General features: G+C 45.1%; 10 protein-coding genes and 1 non-coding gene across 13 annotated transcripts; 3 read left to right on the top strand and 8 right to left on the bottom strand.

Moving 5' to 3' along the window:
• The first annotated feature begins 706 nt into the window (after positions 1 to 706).
• On the top strand, positions 707 to 1,590 carry LOC112351083. Its single transcript, XM_024688262.1, has 5 exons — positions 707 to 837; positions 892 to 952; positions 1,000 to 1,208; positions 1,322 to 1,433; positions 1,525 to 1,590. Exons 1-5 carry the CDS (start codon positions 707 to 709, stop codon positions 1,588 to 1,590), a joined length of 579 nt encoding a protein of 192 aa, XP_024544030.1.
• Positions 1,587 to 3,651, bottom strand: LOC9654627 (triose phosphate/phosphate translocator TPT, chloroplastic). The gene is made up of 11 exons (XM_002983371.2): positions 3,289 to 3,651; positions 3,105 to 3,188; positions 2,962 to 3,027; positions 2,826 to 2,904; positions 2,646 to 2,766; positions 2,489 to 2,584; positions 2,324 to 2,436; positions 2,194 to 2,271; positions 2,011 to 2,127; positions 1,860 to 1,959; positions 1,587 to 1,795 (listed from the first exon to the last, which is right to left on the bottom strand). Exons 1-11 carry the CDS (start codon positions 3,540 to 3,542, stop codon positions 1,671 to 1,673), a joined length of 1,233 nt encoding a protein of 410 aa, XP_002983417.1. The 5' UTR covers positions 3,543 to 3,651; the 3' UTR covers positions 1,587 to 1,670.
• A 378-nt stretch (positions 3,652 to 4,029) lies between these two features.
• LOC112351084 (beta-1,4-mannosyl-glycoprotein 4-beta-N-acetylglucosaminyltransferase-like) lies at positions 4,030 to 5,136 on the bottom strand. The gene has a single exon (XM_024688263.1). The coding sequence runs from the start codon at positions 5,134 to 5,136 to the stop codon at positions 4,030 to 4,032; it is 1,107 nt and encodes a 368-aa protein (XP_024544031.1).
• Positions 5,137 to 5,383: 247 nt separating this feature from the next.
• Positions 5,384 to 5,455, top strand: TRNAW-CCA. The gene has a single exon. It is a non-coding gene; the product is annotated as a tRNA-Trp (tRNA).
• Positions 5,452 to 9,171, bottom strand: LOC9654904 (poly [ADP-ribose] polymerase 3). 2 transcript variants are annotated; one of them, XM_024688193.1, is made up of 18 exons: positions 9,126 to 9,171; positions 8,603 to 9,066; positions 8,339 to 8,534; positions 8,163 to 8,288; positions 8,052 to 8,112; positions 7,930 to 7,999; positions 7,687 to 7,879; positions 7,497 to 7,630; positions 7,205 to 7,442; positions 7,034 to 7,161; positions 6,901 to 6,977; positions 6,694 to 6,851; positions 6,455 to 6,646; positions 6,274 to 6,376; positions 6,133 to 6,215; positions 5,934 to 6,077; positions 5,699 to 5,881; positions 5,452 to 5,644 (listed from the first exon to the last, which is right to left on the bottom strand). In XM_024688193.1, exons 2-18 carry the CDS (start codon positions 8,842 to 8,844, stop codon positions 5,600 to 5,602), a joined length of 2,373 nt encoding a protein of 790 aa, XP_024543961.1. In that variant the 5' UTR covers positions 8,845 to 9,066; positions 9,126 to 9,171; the 3' UTR covers positions 5,452 to 5,599. The 2 variants fall into 2 exon arrangements, with proteins under 2 accessions (XP_024543961.1, XP_002983418.1); XM_002983372.2 differs by having other exon boundaries at positions 6,437 to 6,646.
• A 6-nt stretch (positions 9,172 to 9,177) lies between these two features.
• On the bottom strand, positions 9,178 to 12,059 carry LOC9654905 (dynamin-related protein 1E). The gene is made up of 16 exons (XM_024688194.1): positions 11,793 to 12,059; positions 11,671 to 11,734; positions 11,511 to 11,615; positions 11,345 to 11,446; positions 11,236 to 11,286; positions 11,118 to 11,179; positions 10,972 to 11,062; positions 10,853 to 10,917; positions 10,600 to 10,794; positions 10,433 to 10,552; positions 10,303 to 10,373; positions 10,022 to 10,247; positions 9,914 to 9,964; positions 9,636 to 9,861; positions 9,445 to 9,584; positions 9,178 to 9,377 (listed from the first exon to the last, which is right to left on the bottom strand). Exons 1-16 carry the CDS (start codon positions 11,919 to 11,921, stop codon positions 9,249 to 9,251), a joined length of 1,827 nt encoding a protein of 608 aa, XP_024543962.1. The 5' UTR covers positions 11,922 to 12,059; the 3' UTR covers positions 9,178 to 9,248.
• Positions 12,060 to 12,140: 81 nt separating this feature from the next.
• On the bottom strand, positions 12,141 to 13,663 carry LOC9654906 (18S rRNA (guanine-N(7))-methyltransferase RID2). Of its 2 annotated transcripts, XM_024688196.1 has the most exons (9): positions 13,506 to 13,663; positions 13,379 to 13,451; positions 13,242 to 13,325; positions 13,122 to 13,177; positions 13,018 to 13,074; positions 12,891 to 12,940; positions 12,691 to 12,843; positions 12,496 to 12,634; positions 12,141 to 12,445 (listed from the first exon to the last, which is right to left on the bottom strand). In XM_024688196.1, exons 1-9 carry the CDS (start codon positions 13,599 to 13,601, stop codon positions 12,278 to 12,280), a joined length of 876 nt encoding a protein of 291 aa, XP_024543964.1. In that variant the 5' UTR covers positions 13,602 to 13,663; the 3' UTR covers positions 12,141 to 12,277. The 2 variants fall into 2 exon arrangements, with proteins under 2 accessions (XP_024543964.1, XP_024543963.1); XM_024688195.1 differs by having other exon boundaries at positions 13,379 to 13,663.
• Positions 13,651 to 14,400, top strand: LOC112351060. The gene is made up of 2 exons (XM_024688198.1): positions 13,651 to 13,946; positions 14,000 to 14,400. Exons 1-2 carry the CDS (start codon positions 13,656 to 13,658, stop codon positions 14,252 to 14,254), a joined length of 546 nt encoding a protein of 181 aa, XP_024543966.1. The 5' UTR covers positions 13,651 to 13,655; the 3' UTR covers positions 14,255 to 14,400.
• Positions 13,986 to 15,904, bottom strand: LOC9654907 (2-C-methyl-D-erythritol 4-phosphate cytidylyltransferase, chloroplastic). Its single transcript, XM_002983375.2, has 12 exons — positions 15,658 to 15,904; positions 15,531 to 15,601; positions 15,405 to 15,467; positions 15,287 to 15,342; positions 15,152 to 15,231; positions 15,017 to 15,099; positions 14,879 to 14,956; positions 14,754 to 14,822; positions 14,638 to 14,706; positions 14,544 to 14,590; positions 14,395 to 14,485; positions 13,986 to 14,337 (listed from the first exon to the last, which is right to left on the bottom strand). Exons 1-12 carry the CDS (start codon positions 15,803 to 15,805, stop codon positions 14,281 to 14,283), a joined length of 912 nt encoding a protein of 303 aa, XP_002983421.2. The 5' UTR covers positions 15,806 to 15,904; the 3' UTR covers positions 13,986 to 14,280.
• LOC9654908 (protein arv1 homolog) lies at positions 15,725 to 16,928 on the bottom strand. The gene is made up of 7 exons (XM_024688197.1): positions 16,814 to 16,928; positions 16,689 to 16,736; positions 16,542 to 16,622; positions 16,381 to 16,482; positions 16,163 to 16,324; positions 16,021 to 16,096; positions 15,725 to 15,956 (listed from the first exon to the last, which is right to left on the bottom strand). Exons 1-7 carry the CDS (start codon positions 16,892 to 16,894, stop codon positions 15,835 to 15,837), a joined length of 672 nt encoding a protein of 223 aa, XP_024543965.1. The 5' UTR covers positions 16,895 to 16,928; the 3' UTR covers positions 15,725 to 15,834.
• A 48-nt stretch (positions 16,929 to 16,976) lies between these two features.
• LOC9654909 (heptahelical transmembrane protein 4) lies at positions 16,977 to 19,220 on the bottom strand. The gene is made up of 2 exons (XM_002983377.2): positions 18,867 to 19,220; positions 16,977 to 18,774 (listed from the first exon to the last, which is right to left on the bottom strand). Exons 1-2 carry the CDS (start codon positions 19,085 to 19,087, stop codon positions 18,069 to 18,071), a joined length of 927 nt encoding a protein of 308 aa, XP_002983423.2. The 5' UTR covers positions 19,088 to 19,220; the 3' UTR covers positions 16,977 to 18,068.
• Between the last annotated feature and the right edge of the window lie 5,139 nt (positions 19,221 to 24,359).

Genomic DNA, 24,359 nt, shown 5'->3' on the forward strand with positions numbered 1-24,359 from the left:
TGAGCTTACATTCCATGATGAGGATAGAGATGTTGACCGTTCCAGCTCGACGAACGGGAGTTTAACGAGAGTTTTCCGCAATCACTTCAAGTTACTTCAAGCTTTTCATCTTTGCGATGATGGTATGGTATCCTTCCTCTATATTTGCGTCGATTGTGTGTTCCTTATGGGTGATGATTGAGGTCTTGGTAATCTCCAATGGAGTCGCTTTCCAAGATAAGAAATGGAAGGACAAACTTGCTGTTGGCTGTTGACAGAATGACAAGTGAGTTGCATCAACCTCCCCATATTCTTTTTTTCCTTGCAGTTCTAGTAAAGGCCAATGCAGCAGCTCTATGTGCATCCAGCTTGGTGAAGGATGGTTTCCTACCCCCATCCGCTTCCCTACGCCACCAGCAAGCAGGATCACAGATACCGAGTGCTCTGGAACCACCTTAAAAGTCTGCAAGGAATCAAGCAAATCAGCCCCTAAAGTGCTTACCCTTAGTTTCGAGCTTCTAATCGTTGCTATTCTTGCAGGCTGATATGCCAAAACAATATTTGCCTCTTCTAGGACAGTCTATTGCGCTAGACAGGTTAGTGCGGAACAACTTGATCTTCGTTTTGTTGATGCTAGCGCGTTCAGTTTTTATACATTTGCTAACATGCCTGGTGGTTTGTGACCCATCATACAAGCATCTGTTTGAAGGTAACAACATTTTATGCCATGGTGAAATTTGCATGTCTGATCGAACTAGTGGTTTCTCAGTTGTTTCAGGCTATCAGTGATGACTCGATGCTAGCTTGTATCCATGATTCTGCGCGACCTCTTGTCCTCGGCCATGACAACCAGAGGGTGTATGCGTTGCTTACTCGTCTTTCAAATACTCAAACTGTTCGCGTGGTTTTCAGGGACGCCTGGGTACATGGAGCTGCCGTTCTTGGAGTACGTGTTAAGGCCACTATCAAAGAGGTACGCAGATCATACTCGTTCTGGTTTGATAGTAAATTTGACCACAGGCAGGAAGCGATCACTTCGTCAAAAAGACATTAGTAGCTTTTGCAAGAGAACGACTGGGAACAACTCCACGCGCTGGGAGGGCTCTTTGTGTGCTTGTGCTGGCAAACACGCCGTTTCCTATTTGTATTGCCAAATGGGTGTTTACGTTTAAAACAATAAAAATGACATGTCTTTTTATTGTTTTAAATTGCAGGAAAGAAAACTCAAGGCATGCAAAGGCTTTTGTACAAAAGCGTTTACGTGTCTTGAATTTTCTTTCTTGAATCCATGACAAACTTCTTCGTATTCATGTCGCTGGTGATGACACAATCTTCGCTGCAGCTGGTCAGGTAATCCGACAATATATATATATAATCGTCGCTTTACAGTTAGTTTACAGCTCTACTTGACTGTGGCTCGCCCATTAACTCGATCGTTGGCAGCCGTCGGATCGGTGAGAACGTGGCTACCAGCTGCCAGGTTCTAAGAACCCTCTCATCCACGAATAACGTTATTCTATGTGGCCGTTAACGGTCTCGCCATAGCCCGTTAAGGCCGTTCCCTGGGCACGGGCTCGCTCGTTCCCTCCAGAACGCGCTCGCCCTCCTTGATTTTTAACACATTTTATTATTTTATTATAATTGATTTTTGCATAAATACAAAACTGGGTAAGTGGATAAAATCCGCTGGCTTATACCTTGGGTGCAGCTCCCTTTCTCTTCTCTTCTTCCATTTTGGCCTTGATCAGTGAGTATATAGTCACCCCAGCAATGGCAACGCCGGTTCCAATCCCCGTTTGGGTGGAGATTTTGTTTCCTAGAAAAACTCGCGAGTTAGACTCGAGGAGGACTAAGAGAAGAGAAGGAAGCCAAGAGCTTACCGAAAATAACGATAGAGAAACCAATGACGAACACTCTCTTTAGAACGTTGCCGACAGCATGCGTTAGAGGGGCCACTCGCTCCAAAGTGTTGTTAGCAATCTGGGAAAACATTGACAAGCCGCCTTTGATGCAAAAGAACTAAAGTCTTACCTGGTTATACAGATGATAAAACATTCCAACCCAGAAGAGATCGCTCAGGAACTTCACCATTCCAACTTTGGCAATGGCATCTGCAAACCCGTGTTGCAATAGCTTGGGACCCTCCATCTGTGTGAGAGGCAATTTTTTAAATCGTTCACGACGTTTAGCTTATAAACAAGGGGAAAGACTTACCACCACTGCTGGAGGAATGCAGAAGAGCAGAGACAGGATTGAAATGTAGGCATAAACGTTTGTACTGTCCATTCCGGTCTGTAGCAACACGAGAAAGTTTAGAATCCAATGCAACTTTGACATGAGTTACCATGGCTTTCTTCGAGTAGATGTTTCTGTACGTAAATGCAATGTTGGATATCATGGCACTCACGAATCCCGTCCAGTTGAACGAGAGCTCAGTAAGCGATGCCATTGACACACCTGAAATCGGGCCCAGCTTATTACTCCTGTAACCATTGGAATCAACACTTACCAAGGACAACGGGCGTGAGAGAGAGCCAAAGCGGCAGAGAAATTTGCTGCCCCAGTATAAACTGCGAAGCGGCTGCGCTAAAGAATGGCTCCAGTGCTATACAAAGAAGAAACAAGGAGTTCTTAGGACATCCACGACAAAACTATATCGTGCCAACCTTTAATGGTGTGCGTGAACGAAACAGCGACAGCAGCGAAAGACACATTCGTCATGACATGTCCAAGCGCGTGGCAAAACGAAACTGGAGTCAGCAATCCCAGAAGTTGTCCATCAATCGGCTGCACCACAAAGAAGTTCAAGTGAGCCACACGAAAGACACGAAGAGAGAAAAACTTACCGCTCGTTTTGGAGCTCCCACGGCCCAGGAGACCAAGCAATAAGCAACACCAACGATAAGATGGACCACTGACACAAAACTAAGAACGAGTTCATGTCAGGAGATGATAAAAACCTTGTCAGCTGAGGTAGCTTACTATGGATAAGGAAAATAATTGTAGATCTTCTTGTTAAGGATGTTGAAGATCACATTGAGAAAATACCTGCAAGAAGGAAGATCTCATTTGCAAGAGAGAAAAGTGGAAAAGCAAAATAAGGAAGGAAGAAAAAGCATGCCTACCACATAAAGAAGAAGAATCCAGTGACGAGAGCCGGGTATTTCTCCGCAAATCCAGACGCCTCGACAATCTTTGCATCGCCGGAGCTGTCCAAAGCACCGCATTCCAGGTAAAGGTAAAGTAACGAGCAAAGCTCCTCCCATCTAGAAAAGGAAGGAAAATCTCTAAAATCTCGATTCGACTTACTCGGAGGCATCCGAGGCAGCGGCAGCGGAAGCGACGATGCGGGGACGCTTGCTCTCCCAGGTCGAGCTGGAATCCTTCGCGAGCAGCGGCTGCTGGAGGTAGAGGCTCCGGTGGAGCGATAATCCGCCAAACGCCCGATCGCCGGAGGAGGAGAAGGAGAGGCACGGCTTGGCGCTGTAGAGGCGCAATGAGGCGGATTTGGAGGAGAGCAGCGCCGCTGCCGCCGCCGCCGGAGCCAAGCTCGCTGCTGCCATGGCGATTTGGCGATGGCGTCCCTAAGATCGTCCCCCTCTCTCTCCCCTCTCACTTTCCAACCCTTGGACCAAAACAAAACAAGCCTAAAAACCGACGAAGCAAAGGAATTGAATAAGAGTTGCGACCTTGCATGGACGCTTATGGCCCTGGCTATTGCCCAAGGAGCATTGATTTTTACTTTCTACCTCTCTATACGTATTGATCTTGGTCGGCATTGATCTTCCCAATTGCTGAAGAGATGGAAGTGGATCTAGTCAGATATTAGTCAACGACCAAAGACCAATTCTTTTAAAAATATATTTGAATCAACGATCAAACCTAGTCAGCAATAGTCAATACAAGTCAGCACATGAATGTTTTACGTAGAACATGAGCAATCTTTGATCGCCATGGTTCTAAGAAGTTCTTCCATCCTCTAGTATAATCTCTTTCCAGGCAGTCACTCCAAACTCTCGCACGTTCTTGCAAGTTCTCCCAAGCTCACGATCACACCCGTGGCCTCACGCAGTTGCCCGGCAGCAAGTAGCGGAACCTCTCCACATTCCGGAGCAAATGGAGCGGCAAATTCACGGCCGAGTAGCTGCTGGGTATGCTGCCCATCTTCCCGATCAAGTCCCGGTAGTTAAACTCCTCGGGCAGCATGTCAAACAGGTCCCGCCCGCTGCAAATCAAGTCCTGGATCCTCTCCTCGCGCAAAAAGTCGGGGCGCGTCACCCGGTCGGCGTGGCTGTACGCCCGCATCTTGAACGCGATGTCCGCCACGGTGCGGAAGCAGAAGCTGCAGTGCCAGCCCGCGTCCGCCAGCATCGTGTCCGTGACCCGCGAGTGGCTGTACTGCGTGACGCGCGGCTCGAAGACGTGCGCGGTGGACCGCCAGCTTCCCGTGTCGCTACGGTCCTTGTGCATGGGGAACTCGAACGAGTAGAGGAAGTTCCTGAGCTGGAGGTGCGTCACGGGCGGTATGCCGTCGCAGCTGCGCAGGAGGTCCACGGTGTGGCTGCTGGGGATCTCGTCCACGTCCGACATGAGCAGGAGATCGCCCGCGCGGATCCCTGCGGTGCGAAAGAGCTCGTTCATCCGGTCGCGCTGGTACGCCTCGTTCACGTAGGGCCGCACGCCGCACGGTAGCCTGGGGGTCCGGATGGCGGAGTAGACGAGCTTGGGCTCCGCGAAGTCGAAGCGGCCGCCGGGCTTGCGGTTGACGCCGAACCACAGCGGCTTGGAGATGCCGGTGAAGGTGCCATTGGATTCGAGCAGCAGGAACTTGGTCACGTAGGGGTCGATCTCGCGCCAGCGGATCTCGAGGAGGTCGAGCTCGTTGTTGAAGATGATGGCGTCGAAGACCCGGCGGGGGCGCTTGCGGAGCTTCCAGCCGTGGAGCGCGCACAGCTCGCGCATCGACATGTTGTGGGCGTAGTAGTGCGGGATGAAGGCGAAGCTCCGCGGCGGGGTGTCCCAGATGGGGCGCAGCATGTACTTGACCGTGTGCCAGTTTGCGAAGACGAGGAGCGCGACGCTGGACAGCACGAAGATGGCGAGCATGACGCGGAAGAACCAGAGCTTTGTCATGCTCGACCTGTGCTGCCTCGCCATCTCCTCCTTCCTCTTCCTCTTTCCCACTCTCTCTCGATCGATCAATCTCTCCTCCTCTCACTTACTCTCGATCCATCTCTCCTCAGGATGTCTTGCTTTTCCTTCTTCTCTATTTGGCTTTTCACAGAGAGGTCGTTTGGAGATTTCCCAAGCCTAACTGACTCGCGTTCCCGGGAACAGGAAACGATTTTTGCGGGATTATTTTTTACTTTCAACTCGAAATAACTGTCGACTTTGAGACATGAAAGGATCCGTGGCGCAATGGTAGCGCGTCTGACTCCAGATCAGAAGGCTGCGTGTTCGAGTCACGCCGGGTTCAACATTTCAATTTTTCCTTTTCTCGTTTTGGCGTTGCCGTGGCATTGACGAGGAGGAAACCATAACTTATCAGTGTTCTTTACATCTACGTAATATCAACCACAGGAAAAATGATTCTCCTTAGCAAAGTCAGCACCTCTCTCTTTCACTTCTCTTCGTAGCGAACTTGGACTATGTACTGCAACTTCACCTGGAAACAAACCACATTGTCTTGCTTGAAAACCAGGGAAAAAGGATAGATTACCTGCTTTGGATCATAGACAACATACTCGTTGTAGTCGAGTGTGCAATCGTCACGACCAGATGACTTCAAGGCACCGCAAGGAACCGTGATGTTGTTTTTCCATTTGAAGTACTCTGATGAATCCGGAAGCTTCTTTCCCAGGGCCTTGATCGCAACCTTCTCGCGCTCGTACTTGGCAACGTCCTGCGAAGGGATAGAATTAAAATGAGAAGGGTGCTTGAGAGTCTTTACTAACCTCTTCTGGTTTTGGAAGCTCGAGCACATTATCGCCCAGGCCAACGACGGCCAGCATCAAAAATCCTTCTGGTCGGTCCACTCCAGTGAAGGCGTAGCTAGCTGCTTTGCACGACGCGTCGGTGCAGTAGAGACCCTTGCCAAACTGAGAAGCAAATGAAACGTTATGGCAGTCGCACAAAATTGGACAATTCCAATACCATGTAGCCAGGAACAGGAGCGTTGTAGATTGCCGGCTGCATTCCCTGAGCCAAAGTGCTGATAAGATTGCAAGTCCTTGTTCCTAGAAATACCTCCGTCAGTACGTACGAAAGCAGGGAAAAAAAACCTCTTTCACGTACCGCACCAAAGAAGCACTTTGTTTTTCAGCTTGTCGACTTCTTCGAACGAAGGTCCCGCACTGCTTTCAACCATGAATAACTCCTCCATGACAATGCTGACAGACTGAGAAAGTAACAAAAAAACGTTTAGTTACGCGCTGTGCTAACGGAAGAGACAACTTACCACATCGTCATACTTAACTGGCTCGTAAGTTTTCTCCAGGTATTTCTGAACCATCTTATAATCGTCACTTTCTTTGTCCACGCAAGTCATGGTGCTGTTAAGCTTAGCGTAGCGATCGGATAAAGGATCGTCCAATGTGTCACCAGTCATATCACCTATGATATGTGATGCCACTGATATCGCTTTCAGAGATTCCAGTACGCTTGCACCCTGGGAAACAATATTAGACATCATCAATCTTCGATTTGCAGAAGTACCAGTTCGGTGAGGTGAGCAATATCACTGATGACGGTCGGGTGAGTTGAAGGAACCAGCGAAAACCACTTGTTACTGAAGTCCAGGCACATTTGTTCGTGTTTCTTGCTGTCAGATTCCTTCCGCAAGAAGTCTGCAAACTCCAAGAGGCACTCCTCGCCTGCCAGTCCAATTTGTTAAATCATAACCTTCTGTTAACACGAGCTTACATCGCTTGAAGTGAAACTCCGAGAGACTTCCTAGAGGTAGCTCCGGCGAGTTGATTCCCATCTCAAACATTGCATGCCTGTTCATAACACCGAAAGTTAACAAACTGCGAGAAGCATTAAACCCGTAACAAACCTGTAGACGGCTTGACTGAATAGGCACTTGCAAAATCGGGCAACTTTTGGATCGAGTTTGCAATGCACAGCAACAACACCAAGCTGCTGGTCTTGCAGTCCTCCTGCCCTCGCGTCGCACACATCATCCTAGAAGAATTGCATGATTTACGACAAAATGTTCTCGACATACCATGTCCACAGGATAGAACTTTGAACGCTTCTTTGTGAACTTCTTCTCTCGTTCCCATGCTTCAAACTCGTTTCCAGTTATCTCTTTGAACAATGCAGCAAAATTATGGATAGCTTTGTTGACATCAGTCTGCTCGTCCATCCTTTCGTTCACAGGCACGCCAGTCGCAAGTCGACCTCTCTTGTGGTAAAAATAGAGAGTGCCATCCGGCACTTGAACAAGCTGCTGGGCGGCACAACTGAAAGAAAGCACACACCATACATTATCCCAAAACCCGCTTAAATGCACTTACTGATTGAGGCCACTTGTCTGATCGCAGATAGAGAATGCGCAATTGTAGACAATCCCTTCGTGTTCAAACACACGCCCTCCTTCTTTGTCGAGCTCGCTGTCCTTGTGAACATACTTCTTGCCCGCCAGTTTTATCTGCAAAAAGCGTACAACAGGCTTGTGAATGTAAACCACGGCAACCAGAGATTTACTTCATCAGTTAAGTAGGTGCTACTGTCCACGTTTTGATCTGCAGCCACACCTTGGTCCACCTGTTGTTTCTTCGCAGCGCGTTTGTCGCCCTCAGCTTGAGCGCCGAAGAGGTAAGGCGCAAAATCTAAGACTTCGTTCTTTGATAAACAATCCTGAAGCCAGGATTCCTTGACGACAGGAATGTTTTTGGACCTGGAGGCTCAGACCGGAAAGTCAGATTGAAAGTAGAGCGATAGCAAAACCTGGCGTCGCCTATCTTCGCGTAGACACCGCTTGACAAGTCGCTCTCAGCTACTACCAAGCAAGTTATGCCTATACATTGAATGAAGTGAGAAAGAAGTCTACTTGTTGCCCAAAAAGTCACCTTCTTTCAGAGCGTGCGCAACCTTGCCACCGTGTTTTTCGAAGTCCCCTCGCAACTTGTACTGATATAAGAAAACGTTAAGGCCCCTTGAACGAAAAGAAATGACAAAACCTGCGGACGTTTAGTCCGGCCAGCGAGTAAAATATGCATTCCAGAAAACGGTTTTCCGGGAGCAGGCTTTGCCGAATCTTCCGTATGCCGCACAGGCCTCTTTTCGGTATCGTGTTCTTGCTCCCACTGTACAAGGTTTAGCACTTGAAACCCAAGACGTTTAAACTTCAGCGAACCTTGGTTATGTAGTCATTCTTCAGCTGTTTTGGAATCTTGAGCGGCTCTTTCTTGCGTGGAACATTCTTTGTAGAAAAGCCACATTTGGACCACTCGGAAATGTAGCCAGTGCAAGTGTACTCGTGAACTGCGAACTTCAGCGCACCACCGCAGCTTGGGCAAGGCTCCAGCGGCCCGTACATCATTTGATCAGCACTAAAATGCAATTTATAAAAGAAAAGTTAAGAAAGAAAAACCACAAGAAGGAAAGCCATTCGTCATACCAATGCTCGTAAACGGAGATGGAAGAATCCATCTCCTGGGCGTTCTCGGAAAGGATCGCCCTCGCCTCCTCCTCGGACACATTGCTCTTGAGCTTCTCCACAAACTCGTGGAAGTTCTTGACGTCTTGCTCCCGGCTCTTGGCGTCGCCACCACCGCCAGTCTTTTGCTTCTTGAGCTGCTTCTCGTCATCCATGGCCTGCTTGCCCCGCACCTCGGCGGATCTCGTCCCCACCCTGCTCATTTTCTCTGCCTCCCTGGAAAAATTGTGTCAGCTAAAGCTCGAGTAAGGGAAATAATCCGGGGTTTGGCGCTGCTATGTGTGCATGGTGTCTACACTCGGCTCGGCGTCACGTGTCCCGTGGACGTGGGCCAGTCCATCTTCGTCAGCTGGCAAACCCCGTTTAAACGCTCCGGCTTTACGCAGCACATATTAAGTAGTGCGTAGTAATGCATATACGTATCCCTGGAAAATCGAGCAGATTGTAAGAATCGAAACAAAGCTATACAACCTACTACGCTCACGCTGGAACATCGTTGTAGTAAAATACAGTCGAGCTTGGAAAGAAGAGCACTGTTTACTCGTAAAGCTATTGTGTATTACGTCAAATTCGTTAACAGAAGAAAGTAAGAAACTAAAGAATGACCTCATTTATCCCAGACGACTGCGTCTATTTCATCCCGCGCGCTTTTATAGAGGTCGAGCCTCTTGCCGCAAGCCGAGCGACGTTCCATGAGCCCCGGATCCTCGTCCAGCATCTGTGCCAGCTGCTTCCCCTGCGGAGTTTGTACAGGAAATTTGTATGAGATAAACAAGTTTCGAGGCTGAAGGTTTCCTATCTACCTCTCGCTTGCCGATCTGTGCGTAAAAGTTGTGGAGCAGCGAGCGCTTGGCTTCGCGAACTTGACAGTGAACAACGGCTTTGGGAACAGCGTTCTTGAGCATTTCGCAGACCATGTGAACGTATTGCAGTACGTTGGATCCTGAAAACGCAAGCGATGAGCATTTGTTATGTTTTCAGCTTGGTTACGAACCTATTCGGCGCAAATGAGCTTCCCCATAACGGTCGGCTGTTGTATTGTTCGGATGTCCTTTCTCGACTTCCTGGGGGAGTTTACGGAAGTACTCCACAGTCAGATAGCCGGCCTCCATATCCACTAGCGACTGACAAAATTTCCTACTGTCTTCACGAAACCTCTCTAAAGCCTCCACTGCTGCAGCAGACAACTCCGCTTGAAAAGTTGGAAAGCGCTTAAGTTCCTGAAGGCGTAAACTTGTGAGCACATATAAAATTAACATCATAGCATTTTACCTGGGTCTCGTTTATAGCTTTCCTCACAAGCTCTTTCAGTATAAAATGCACCTGAAAAACAATGCACAAAATGCTCTCAACTTATAACTATAACAAATAAAAACTTACAGCATCTACAGCCGCCTCTGCTGGTCCTCTCAAATAACCAAGCGAACCTTCAATAAGTCGCCGATACGCTTGCTCTGGAGCAATCAAATGAGGCTGATAGCCATCAGCCTCTGCGATAACTTTCCGAACGTTTTGAATGGAAAGATGTCTGTCAAACGGCAGTTTCTTCACAGCTGCAGGTAGTTGGTGATCAAACACGTTATAGATTCGATCTCCTCCAGGACGTCTGACGCGATAATCAAATGTAAAGCCAACTAAAAGCATTCCCATAAAAAACTTACCCTCCATCTAAATACGCCTTGAAAACATGGTCAAACGCCCTGCAAAGCTCTAACACGGTATACAGTTGCCCCTAAAAATGCAAGTACTTCAGCTCCAGATATAATGAAGCGAGCTAGTCCTTTATCTTACCCCTGCGTCCGATGCAATAGGTCTCCCAAGTCGGTCAAGTTCTGCTTCTAGTTCGGTGATGGTTTTGTTTATAAGGGATTGAATACTCGGAATACGTGCCTTTATCACTGCTTCCAAATGCTGCAAAAGAGATTTTTCAGAGCGGCCACAAAATGTTTCACAATCACCTTCGAAAGAACTCTTCCAAGATATTCAGAGCCCATGCGGCTTGCCAAATGCCTGTAATCTGGACTTGAAGAGAAATACTCACGTTCCCTTCGTCTGGCGACGATCATGTCGACACTTTTATTTATGTCTGCTTGTGATCGATTGACAACACCGATCCAGGGACGTTGCAATCGATAGGAATGACCCTCCAACACCTGTAGAAAATCAGAGTCAATCTAAACTGAAGAATTTAGTAAACATAAAGATACTTGCATCAATAGCATTGGTTCCCTTATCCATCAGATCCAACTTTGTGAGAACTCCAAACGTTCGGTCACCTAACGCAATGTTCTAATCCATTAGAACATTGCCATGAAAATAATATATCTCACCCGTCGGATCGACTTCGCGTGCAAGTTTCATTGCGTCTGATGTTGCTATATCTTGATTGGCAGGAGAGATGGCCAGAATGATCGTATTTTCCTGAAGTTACAAGATGTTAAGCACTGCAAAGGTTGAATAATAACCAGAAACCAACCTTTTCAACATAAGACCTGACCATGTTTTCAATATCACCGACAATGCTTTCAGGCTGCCCGTCTGCAAAGCAAAAGGAAAAAGAAAAAAGCTAAAACATTCGTCATGAAAATTCTTACCAACAGCAATTTTCGTTAAGCCCGGAAGGTCTATCATAGTCAAATTCACGACTGCCACAAAACACAAGAAGTTAAACTCGTCGTGGAAACAATCAACCATGAAACAAACCATTTCGAGAGTAAATGCTCAGATGAATAGGAACCGGCGAGATTTGTTTGCTACGTCCAGTGATCCGATCGGTTTCGTCTTGAATCTCCTTTCTCACCAGTGCTAAGACAAATAGAAAGCGTAAGAGCTAAGTCCGCCAGAAGTAGGAGTTACCAAAGTTTCTTACCGAAGTCCGTGAATTTCTTCTTAGGTAGATGCAAAAACTCCGCGTAGTCAGGCCCATCCTCTGTCCTATGCAACTGTAGCACTAGCGGCCTCCTGGTCACAATTCCTTCAAACAAAATGCTGCTATCACCGGCGCCAAGAAAAAGACCAAAGAATCTTACCAGACCCTCTGGGCAAGAAATCGCGCCCAACAATGCTCTCCAACACCGATGATTTCCCGGAGCTCTGGAACAATCCCGGAATAAACTTTCATTCTCCACTAAAGAAAATGCGAGACACTCACCTGGCCTCCCACCACAACCACGGACGGCAAAGATTCCCAGAGCGTCGGCAGCGCGTTGTTCCCCCCATAATCCCCCAGCACCGTGCAAGCTCGCTGGATCCGATTGATAAGCCCGATCAAGCTCTCCATCCCTGAGAAAGAAGAAATCCCTCCCACGAATGCGAGACGCCGGAGATAGATCCCTAGCCTAGATCAGATCTGAGAGCGCGGGATCGAAATCTGCATTGCCGCCCAGCTCCAACGCTCTCTCCGCGTCGTGCCTAGTAAAATAAAACCCTTATTTTCTCCCATCGCCATATACGCCTGGTTTAAAGAGGAGATGACCGGTTGGAAGAATCTCCCAGTCTCTTTTTAAGAACGTTGCTGTGTCTATTCCAAGCACAACCAAAGTGGGCGAGGAATCCACATCAAAGAAGAAGCACGAAAAAAAAAAACTCTTCCATCCAGAAACTGTGATTTCTTCTTTTTTTGCTAGAACTTCTTTGCTAGAACCGAGCTTTGCGCTTTCTTCCAGTGTATTTGGTGTCTCTGGGAACTTCATGCCCGGCTTTTCGGCGTTGTTCTTTCTTGCGGAGAATCCAATCGCGTCCTTTTTTGTTCTTCTTCTCGAGCTTGCTTCTCTTTGCGGGTCTTTCCCTCCCGGAGAATTTCACCTGAGTGTCACAGAAACTTGAAGTTTAGTGTCTAAGGTATTTTCGCGTACCGTTCTTGCATCTTCTTCTTCATCATCCTCGTCAATCTCGTTGTCTTCACTTTCGCTTCCTCCGTCCTCGCCCTTGGGTTTTGGAAGTACGCTGGGAGGCCCAGATACCAGACAGAGAAAATACTTCTTCGCGCGAGAGCTGGAGGCATGGAACGTTAAGTTTCTCAAAGTTGAAAGGAAACTTATAGAGCTTACCTGTGAGGATAATCCACCACAAGACCGCCCGAGAAGCCACAGCGCATAGCTGCGGATGTGATCAACTCAAGCTGCACAGTGTTCTCGGGATAGATCTGGAGCACTGCTCTGGCACCTCTCGCTAGACAATGGAAGAGCGCCGTAAAGAAACATCTAAAACAACGCGAATTACTTGAAAGTTTGAAACACGAAACGCTTACTTCAGCCTCTTCCGCGGATCATTGCACGACTTATCGGCGTTGCACAGCCACTGCTCACCTAGCGAAGATCAGGTCCAACATGGAATAAAAGAGAAAGAAAGAAGGAAAAAGAGAGAGAGGACTCTACCTGGACAGCAGAAATGCTGATCGCTCCATCAAACACTCCTGGCCGTAGTCCTAATCCCTGCAAGCATTCGCAAAGTCAAGAAGAATCGTAAGAAATGAGAGTACCTGTCCTATGTCTCCTAGAAGTAAATCACCGTCCGCTTCCCGTTCTAGAGCAACTTCTGGAAGAAAAAAAGTGAAAAGAATGTCAAAACCAAGAAATCCTTCTTCTTTGTCCTAGATCACCTAGCATCGATTGTGAAATGTCCATTCCTATCCAGTGATGACCTTTCTCGCTCAAACTTTCTCCACTCAAGCCCGATCCACAACCTGCTCGAAGAAGAGAATCAATACGAAGAAAACAATGCAAGGAGAGAAAATACCAATGTCAAGAAGAAGCTTTGGTTTGTCATCAGGCAAAGCGAGAAGCTCCATAGCCCTCTCTGTCAGCTTTGCCTTCACAAAATTCACGAATAGCTTAAGTGTATGCTCCCAATACCACGCATTTACCTGGATATGGATGATCCGAGACGACGTCGTGTATTTTCGCGACTCGGATTCATTGTAGAAGAGCTCCGGAGGCGCCTGGCGCTCTGGCCGCGCCATAAACCCTAATTCTTAGTGTCCACAAACCAAGAACCCTAAAATATCAGGATGAAGATGGGGCTACTCCAATTGCCGTCTTCTTTCTCGTATCTTCTCTATAATCCACACCATCGCTCCTCCGCACGATCACCAGCATTTCCATCTGGCATTACTTGCTCGGCAGCGCGAGTGGAGCGAGCGGCGGCCTCGAGAAGGAGAAGATTGGTAGAAATTGGCGCAGTCTCGGACGAGAAATTCCGGACGATTGCCGCGGCGGCGGTGGCCCTCCCGATTGGAATGGCAGCGATGGCGGTCTTTGGAGCGTTTCTACTCCAGCGCCAAATCAGGATGGAAGCATTGCGGGACGTAAGTATCAACTAGGAGAAGAAATCGTGCTGACAAGAGTTTCTTTCTTCCAGGGAGAAGAATTTATTAAGCTGGTCGAGGGTGGAATGGACGAAGAGACTGCCAAGAACACAATTCTCAGTAGAATCGAGATCATAGGACCGGACCTCAGGAGCGAGTTTAGACGCAAACGTCCGCAAATTCAAGACAAGATCGAGCAGGAGCAGCAGCAGGACGAGCAAGAGCAAGAACAGGAGCAACAAACCGAGGAGCCCGAGCTGGACACGAAGATTCAAACGCCAGTGACGATGATGCGAGAAGAAAACTAAAATCTGAATGGACTGATTGATCCATCTTAGTTGGCGGATTGGAGGATCCTCTCTGCGACCAGCATGTCGTCTGGTGTAGTTACCTGTAAAACTATCACATTTACTGAAAGAACCACAAAGAGAAGAAAGGAGTGACTTACTTTCAAGTTGGAGTAAGAGCCCTCTGTGATGAACACTGGACGCTTCAAAAACTCCACAATGGAAACATCATCTGTGACCTCCAATCCATCCCTGCATCAAAACCAAGTTCTTTTCACGGCCAACAAAAGAACTGTACGCTCTTGCTCACCTCTCAACAAGTCCGAATCCCTGACGAAGTAGTGATGGTTCTATAGCCTGCAAGTTAAAGCTAGTAAGTGAGGGAATGTTTCATCGAGTTTTACCTGAGGTGTTTGCATTTCCCACAAGTTCTGTCTGTTCAATGTCTTTTTGACGAAGTGATCGCTTCCTGCCTGTGGTCAAATTTACTATCAATCCAGAACGAGTATGATCTGCGTACCTCTTTGATAGTGGCTTTAACACGTACTCCAAGAACGGCAGCTCCATGCACCCAGGCATCTCTCAAAACCTGAAAACCACGCGAACAGTTTGAGTGTTTGAAAGACGAGTAAGCAACGCATACACCCTCTGTATGTCATGCCCAAGGACAAGAGGTCGCGCAGAATCATGGATACAAGCTAGCTTCGAGTCATCACTGATAGCCTGAAACAACCGAGACAACACTAGTTCGATCAGACATGATAAGACCCAAGCAAATTTCACCTGGAGCCCGCTGAAAACAGAATCTTGTCTCTCCCTGCCAGGTAGAGCAAATTTTACGACTATCTTGATGTTTTTGCTAGCTTCTGAGAAGTAAACGTCTTGAAAAAATGATCAAACTGGCATAATGTTTGTTACCTTCAAACAGATGCTTGAATGATGGGTCACAAACCACCACAACCTCCTTAACTTCAGGCATGTTAGCAAATGTATAAAAACTGTGGCAAACGCGCTAGCATCAACAAAACGAAGACCAAGTTATTCCGCACTAACCTGTATAGCGCAATAGGCTGTCCTAGAAGAGGCAAATATTGTTTTGGCATATCAGCCTGCAAGAATAACAATCGCGATTAGAAACTCACACAAAAGGGTAGAAAGAGTCAGACTATACCCCCATCCGCTTCCCTACGCCACCAGCAAGTAAGATCACAGATACCGAGTGCTCCGGAACCACCTTAAGAATTTGCAAGGAATCAAACAAATCAGCTTCTAAAGGGCTGGAAATCAAGAAACCAACCTCAGAGTCTTCCTTCACCAAGCTGGATGCACATAGAGCTGCTGCATTGGCCTTTACTAGCAATCTTGGAACTGCAAGGAAGACAAGAATACTGGGGGTTGATCCAAAACTTATGTTCCATGAGAACCTGAGCGTGTCAGCAACACACTTTGCTTCCGAGAACAAGCACCAGCAGCACCACAAGGAGCAGCAGAGGAGAATTCACTCTGATATTGAAGCTTGGATTGCCCACCGCTCGAAAGGGGTACTATGATTCCGGGAGCCACAGCCGCCATAGCCAGAGCAGTGATGAAAACCCGATTGGTCAAAGTTGAGGTTGAGGGTTTGCCCACAAACTGTAGTATAAGAACAACTTCCAGAAAAATGTCGGGGCTGCAGATGCTGCTACTAAGACCATACTTATGTTCGCGCTAGTGTTCAAAACAACTAACAATCAAACGTAGTCATTTCATCAACAGCCAACAAGAAGTTTTCGTCTTCCATTTCTTACCTTGCAGAGCGACTCCATTGGAGATCAGTACCAACACCTCAATCACCAACGCGATATGCGGGGAGAAGTCCCATATCTGCACGAAGCAAGGAACACATAATCGACATACTCGTCGTGCAAATGCAAAGGAAGGATACCATACCATCATCGCAAAAATGAAAAGCTTGAAGTAGCTTGAAGAAGTGATTGCGGTAAGGATGTCCATTAAACTCGTCGAGCTGGAACGTTTCTTTGTGAAGAATCTGTGCATGATCCAGATGCCTGTGATATAGCTACTGAAAGTCACTGCTGCTTTGGCCAACATCTATATCATCGTCACGGAATGTAAAGCACAACTTCTAGATCAAATTGCTAGATCACCTTAGCCGATCGATACGAGATGGCAGCGGCCCTCTCAGTGCTAAAATAGTCGTAGAGACATGCTTCCAAAACAACAAGTAGAAGAACTGCCATCACTACGACCTGCTTTCAAACGACAAAATCAGCTCCCCTCGAGAGAATCGAAAGAGCGAAACACTTACTTTCGAACTTAGAGCGTTGCTGTTGAAGAACAAGTGCCGGTAAGCCTCTGGCTTGTGCAAGACAATATCAACGAAAACAATCTGGAAAACACGATCCATCATCAAACGCAGAAAGTAGAAGATCATCGATCGGAATGACAAGCTTACAATCGGCTCGCACTCCACATATTCATCAGCGACGCATCCACATTTTGGCTGAAAAACAAAACAGAGACAAGATAAAGAACACGAAGCGATCGAGAACGATTTCCCGCAGATCATCAAGAACTTACGCATTTCCGGAGGCGCAGATTGCCCGGCGAGTACTGCACAAAGGTGCCGATCACGGGCGATCCACAGTGCACGCAGCGCATCCTCGCGGAGAATCAAAACCCTAGACCCCGCGGCACAAGAGCACAAAATATTTATTTCCATTGCATTTGCAGAGACTCGGGGTAAGAGAAAGAATTGCTATTAACACGAGTAGATAGTAAAACTAGCTGCCAAGAAGCTCGGTAAATTCTCCCCGCTAGTAGCCACACAAGCCATAGTCGCAGCGCTTGTTCTTACACACGCGGCCACATTTGCCGCAGTTGCGACTGTCGCGAAGGAGATTGACGCAGCGACCTCTGCAACAGGAATATCCCCAGGGGCATCTATTCCAGCAGCTCCCACAGTAGTTTCTATTGGTGAGAATATCCACGCACTGCCTGTTGCAACACGTAGGCCCGGCGGGATTGTACCTCCCATCCAAGCAAATCGCGGGCTTCCTATCGCAAGTCGCCGGACGTCTTCCACCCCAGAACCACTCGTCCTTGCTTGGACGGGACCATTCCTCCTCTTTGCTAGGTGGCGGAGATGGAGACGTGGTGGTGCTGGCGAGAGAGGACGAGATCAAGGACGAGAGGAGGAGAATCGCGAGGAATCCCATCAGCCTTTGCCTCGATCCCGCCATTGTTTCTTCCGGATTGATAGATCCTGCGAGAAAATCGATAGATCCTGCCAGAGAATTGGTAGATCCTGCGAGGAAACGAGAAAGCCTTTGCTGTTTCGATGCATTGCGTGTGGAGTTTATATACACCACACCCGCGGAGACGTCTGGTTTCCGGGGCCACAAAACATGGCATACTTGTAACGAACGATCATGCACGGCGTGCGAGGCCACGATCGCCTTGACAATTTGCAAGGAGACCCCCTGGAAATGATCAAACGGAAAGGTCAAAGGGGTCGCATATTGGAAATCGTGTCCGTGCTATCACAGCTCGCTTGTCCAAATTGGAACCATGGAAAACAATGTTTCCTCTCATCACAGTACAACATCTCAGTACTTACAACTTTTAGAATGCTCATGTTCTCCATATAATCAAAACATCTCTACATTTTGCAGCTAGCCAAGTTGCTAGATACTAGCAAAAATGCCCTTACAATGCTCAGAAGACATGGTTTTTAAAAACTAGCATCTCAGCATGAGAAAACATGGTTGTTCTAAACTTTCCATCGATCTAAAATCTTCTCGAGCTGAGAGAAGAATTGGGAGCGATCAACCAATCACACCATCCCACATCCACTGGAATGCCTCCACTGGAGATAGAGCAATCCCGCACGGTAGTGAGTGTACGCCCCGGCCACCACCAACACGTGGAAAAGCTGGTGGCTATGGCCGGCGATATCAAACCTCCCGGGCTTCCACCTCTCAGGAACCCTAGTCACGTACACGAGCGCGCCCATGCCGTAGAACAGCCCCATAAAAAGCTCATAGACGGTGGTCAACACTATGACCGGCTGGTTGCCATGCAGGAAAATCTTGTGGACCACCGGCGCCACGCCCGACACGCCCATGGCCACAAACAGCGCCGCCCTAACGGGGCGATAGGCGGCCGTCTGGAACACCGGGAGCAGCGATACCAGTATGGCGAGAACGCCCAAAAGCGTTATCACCGCCAGGTAGAGGTTTCTCCACAGCGGCGAGCACATGAACGAGTAGTAGACCGGCGGATAGAAGGAGGTGGAGATGAGCGATGCGATCCCTGCGTAGTCGAGGCGGAGGAGCAAATACGAGGCCCTCTCCGAGTGGCAGCCCAGGAGATGGGCGACGCTGCTGGAGAAGAGGCAAAACATGGCACCGCCCAGGAATGTGTAGATCGGCCAGCGCGCGGTCGGTGCGTGGAGGAGCTCGGCCACCAGGGTGGGGATTTCCACCGTCAGGATCACGTTGATGGTGAGGAAGACGAAGAGGAGGAATCCCACGCAGTGCCTGGAGCAAGGAAAGGGTGCCGTCAGTCCCAAGGGCCGAAAGATCATGGAATCGAGCGATGGAAAAAGGGGGAAAGGGATCGCGATACTTACGTCCAGAAGTTGAGTGTCTCGTTGTGGATGGAGAACATGCTGAGGATCGTCTGCTTGAGCGGCCAATTCACCCTGTAGTGCTTGAGGATGTACTCGTTGTCGCGGAGATAATCGGGGAGCGCGTGGTAGTCCACCAGACTGTAGGCCTTCTGGAGCAATCGCCGCGCCTTGGATGGGCTCCCGGGGCATTCATCGCGATCACTGGCAGCCATTGGGGACATCGTCCCTTCCAAACCCTATACTGCCAAGGGAACCGCTTTCCCCTCTTTAAAACGCGAAGTCCCCTTTAGGCATATGCCAGGAATGTGCACGGGGATATGCGTCCTTTAATGGTTTATATGCCTTTTGATTCGAACTAAACTATAAAAAGGGTGTAAGGGTTTGTAGAGCAATGGCGTGCGTTCTCGTGAATGGGCTCCCCGAATGGGAAGTTGACAAGGTGATCGACTCGAGGATCAATGCCTGCAACAAGCGCGAGTATAGGGTGCTTTGGAGGGATTGGCCAGCGGAAACGGCGTCCTGGGAGGTGGCCGAGAATTTGGAGAACGCGCCGTTGAAGGTCAAGGAGTACTGGGCGAGCGCGCCATTCAGGTACAGGCGAGGCAAGATTTTTTATGTTGATCCCGAGTCTTTGGCAACTCCAGCGATAGTGCCAAGGGAGGTAGAGGTGGAACGAGCTGTGAGGGAGATTGTGGAGAGTCCTGTGGCAGAAGGGATGAAGAACCGAGCCCAGGAACTCCAAGCCGCTGCGACTTCTCCACGCAAGAGAAGAAGGCTAGTCCCTTTGGCGCAGAAGCAGGCAATGGCTTCGTCCTCAAGCTCGAGCCTTAGGAACAAAACGTTCTAAATTCCAGGAACGTTTTAAATTTCAAGAACAAAATGTTGTAAGCGTAGCTTATTTTGGATTAGAGCTACACAAAAAATCAGGTTCAATTCCCGCAAGCAGACACTCACTTAGAACTATATTAGAATTTTTTTAGGAATTATTAATTTTAAACATAATATGATTACCTATCTTTAATATTGAAAGCAAAAAAGAACTAATGTATTATGGGGTAGAACTTAAAAAATATAGCAATAGTTAAGTAATTTATTAATTTTCTAGAGATACAATTTATAGAAGGCTGCTTTTGTTGATATAAAAACATTTATTAATCTGAGTGTCAATTTTTCATCTGGTTATTTATTGTGAAAAATATAATTTTATTTTTAATAAATTAACTGCAAAAGTGTGAGTCAATTGCTAGGTCCTTAAGATGCTCAGAAAATATATTTACCATCCCATCCATTTACTGTTCACAAAAAGGGATGTTCAAGAAAGAACACATTTCAAATAAAAAGAATAAAAATGCATTTTAGTGAACCAGTCATGAAATGGAAAGTGGCAATGTGCTCAAAACACAATAAAACCACCTAAAAGGAGTACAAGGTAATCTTTTTTGTGCTAAGCTTTTACAAAATTGAAACCTCTTCCTCACTAGTACTTCTTTGGAGTAGTCACTTAATATTTTGTCATCATGATCATCAGCAGCACATGCTCTAAATTCTATGGCACTTCCTAGAATGTGGTATTAGTTGGAGGAAAAGCTTTCAATCATATCAAGCCGCACACAGATAAGAATGCCAAAGTTCATCACTTTGGCACACAATGTCTTTGTTCTAGCTTGAGCTCTAAAAAAAGGGGCATTTCTAGAAAGTACCACGTTTTCACATCAAAAGCATTAAAAGTAAGTGCATTTTAGTGAGTATGGGAAGTGTGAAGGGTGCTCCACATACAATCAACTTGGTATAAATATTGAAGCCAATTGACAAGAGATTTAGAGCAAACATACACTGGACTCCACCAGAAATGAGAAGTAGCAAATGTCATTGTTTATTGGTTCTAGTTGCTAATGAATAATAGCAATATCTAATGTGCTAAGTTGACGATTGCAAGGCAGACTTGAGCAATACAAATGACTATCACAAGCACCATATAGTTTGCAAGATGCATTTTAAGGCCCCAAATGGTCACATGTCATGAAACTTGCCAATTTTGCAACTGAAGCCTTTCAGATTTAGGATTTTTATTTTAAATTAAAAACTAATAAAGTTGAAATTGAAAAATGATATGAAAACAAAAAAAATAATATTTTTCCATTTGACAATTCTTCTCTCCACTGATTAGGGCAAAAACTTTGACACCCTTCTAGCCCTTTTTGAGCCATTTTACCTTGTAAAAATGGGTGTTTTTTCAAAATGCCCTTTAAATACTAAGTAGAAATTATCAAAAGAAATTTTATGAGAAGGTAGCTCTTGTTCTTCAAGAGCAATAGAACAAAATATTCTTTTTCTGTCATAATGAACAATAAATATTTTAAATTAAATGAGTGGGTGTTAATAATATTTCTCTCAATCGACTGGAATTTAGATTGCATGCCATAGTTGTCTTGTTTAAGGTATAATTTTACAAAGAAGAAATAGAAGGACAACAAGAGTTATCATTTAATTCTAGAAGGTATGCATATTATATATTCAATTTTTTTTCTTTCCATGCATTTAACTTCTAATATAGGAAACACAAAGGGAAGAAGATCATAAATCAAAGAAGCAACAACCACTTAGAAAATTCTCAACTAATTGAAATTTTTATTATCCTTAGGCTTTTACTAAAATTGATGAAAAAGGTATAATAGATTTAAACTTTTTCTTTTCTCAATTCTTTTATATAAGGGTACATAATGGGTTTAAGAATTTTTTATGCTTAGTGTATCTAAGCTAGGAAAACAAATGTCTTTATTGGAGTAGGATTTGCTATTATTCATTTGAATGTTTGAAAGATCATGATAATTCTAGTGATCATGTAGCTATAAAGAAGGATAAAGATTACAAATGAAGACTTGAAAATGACAAACAAAGGAGTTTGATCACTATCACATCAAAGCTTTAGGTTTTAAGTTCTTGCAATCAAAGATGTTGTTAAAGAGGAATTTTTTTAGAGCTGCAAAGAAATCTTTTTTTTAGCTTGATAAACTGTCATATAGACTAATTACCACATGAACTAGCCCAAGAGTACAAATAATCAATTTGAACGACACCTAATTCTTTATATAAGTTATCTCAGAGACAAAGAAAAAGGTGTTCCAATCACAAAGTTTATTCAATTGTTACCTCTTGAAGATAGTATAACTAAATTAGTCTACAATGACATAATTCAAGTAGTAGAGAGCTTAAATTTGGACTTGAACAAACTTGTCACTTTGACAATAGACGAATGTAACACTATACAAAGGTCTATTATAAGAGTTGTTTAGCATTTCAGAAACAATATTCCAGGATTAATTAGTGTGTATTGCATAATACATAAAGAAACATTAGTAACAAAGGATGGATTGAAATTGAATGAAGACTCTACCCCAAATAAAGTATATTCTTAGCTAAAAAAGAGTGTAAATCACCATCAACATTTCAAGAAGTTATTTGAAAGCTATAATCATAAGTCATTAAGTTTATTATAAATTCATAAGGTGCAAAAGTTATCACAAGGGTAAATTATCAAATAGTTTGTAGAAGTTATGCTAGTGATTCTTCAGCTTTGGTAATCTAAATTACCTGAGTGGTATGACACCTTGAGAATCTTTCAAATATACTTGTAACCCTTTTTTAATTATAATTATTTTTTATAATTGTTTTATATATTTATTATAGGTATAGTTTCTTACTCATTTCCTAGCTAATGTGTTTACAAAGTTGAATAAATTCAATCTAATGTTCTAACATGAGAGGACATTATTGGTGATCAACAGTTTTTTAGATTTAACAATCTAAAATTTTTTAAATGGGTATTTGGCAAATTGTTGGATAGATTGAACATTATTATTTGATTCTCTATCTACTGGTAAATCTGGAAAGCTAGAGTACCAAGTAAATAGATATATTATTTCTTATGTTTTAAGTTATAAAGAGATCCCTTGTAAGGCTGGAGTTTTGGATTTTAATATAATATTAGATATATGAAGAGGATCACTTAAAGGTTGCAAAAGTATTGCAAAGTAGTACATTTAGGAAGTGGTTAATAGTCTTAATTGACATTTTGAAAATTTCTCATTCTTCAATAGTTTGAAGATTTTTCATCCTTGTTCAATTTAAAATGATTTAATAGCGAGGAGAAAATAAATTTAACTTCAACTAGAATAACTTTTCTAGACATATACTTCACCAAAGCTTCTCATTTTTATAACTATGCTAAACATCATTCAAAGTTTTTTCTTTAGCTGATTTTAGTATTTTAGTAAAATCATCTAGCTCTTGCATAACTTTCATATTAATGATAATTTGGTTATAGTTGATCTTATTAGTAAAAAATAAAATTGTTTAAATTTAGTGTTAACTTTTGTATTCTCAAATCTTATGAGGCTATAGCAAGTTTGAATAACAATTCTAATTAATGCTATTCCATGTGAGAGAAAATAAGTAAGTGAATTTATTTTGGAAATATTAAAGGTGTTGATGATGATATTCATAAATACTCCAAATCAAGATAATATAGATTGATGTAAAACATTCCAGATTTAGAATGCAAAGAAAGAAAGAAAAACACTTATATAATTAACCTTTCAATATATTTTTTGGCCAAAAACTCAAATCGAATGGCCTAAAAAAAGATTTAGCCTCTTTCAAATGTAATAGATTAGAAAACTACCATACCTTTCAAATTTATGCCTTGCCACTGATATTTGATCTCTCTCCCTCATATTGCATTTCTGTTTTGCTTGTGCATCCAAGATTTTTGTATCAAAAATCAATTCAATGAATTGACCTGCTCTAATTCCTTCTCTCTTCATTCCAAGGTGGCGAACTTGGTAAGCAGCTAGTTTTGCAGCAACCTCAGCATCACCATAATTAGAGTATCATCACAATCGGGCAGATCTCGTCAAAAGGAGCTTGTGGATCTTTGCGTGGTCAGTTTCAACTTCTCGTGACTTCCCTGCTGTAAACTCAGGCTCCCTGGATGCAATCTTGTCTGAGTTGAAGCAAGACTCTTCCAGCAAGAAATTAAAGGAAAATATCTCAATCAATCGTACATCTTGTGAAAGGCTACCAGAAAGTACCGCATTTCCTCACAATCGAAGGTCCTTGCCACGGCAAGATTCCAGGTAGAGATGTGGAGAATCAGTAGAGACACCATTCCTGGTCTTTGAGCGGCGAAAACGGCAGCAATTTGCTCTTCTAAGAGCTGACGCTTTGTTCGTGGATTTGACAGGGGAGGTATGGAGTGCGTTTTGGTGAATGGGGTTACAGAGTGGGAGGGAGAAAGGCTGCTTGACGCACGGATTAACGCTGCAAAACAGAACTCTTGGAAAAACTGGCCAGCCGAATGTGCTTCCTACGTATAGCTCGAGTAGCAGACAGCAAAAGTGAATGTGACAACTAGCTCGAGCGACAGCGCTTTCGCTCTTCTTTTTTCTTCTTTTTTTCTCATTCTCACTCCCACCACGTCGTTGCAGGTAGCGA

Source organism: Selaginella moellendorffii, unplaced genomic scaffold (assembly GCF_000143415.4).
Source record: "Selaginella moellendorffii unplaced genomic scaffold, v1.0 SELMOscaffold_57, whole genome shotgun sequence".
In the NCBI taxonomy this organism is placed as follows: Eukaryota; Viridiplantae; Streptophyta; class Lycopodiopsida; order Selaginellales; family Selaginellaceae; genus Selaginella; species Selaginella moellendorffii.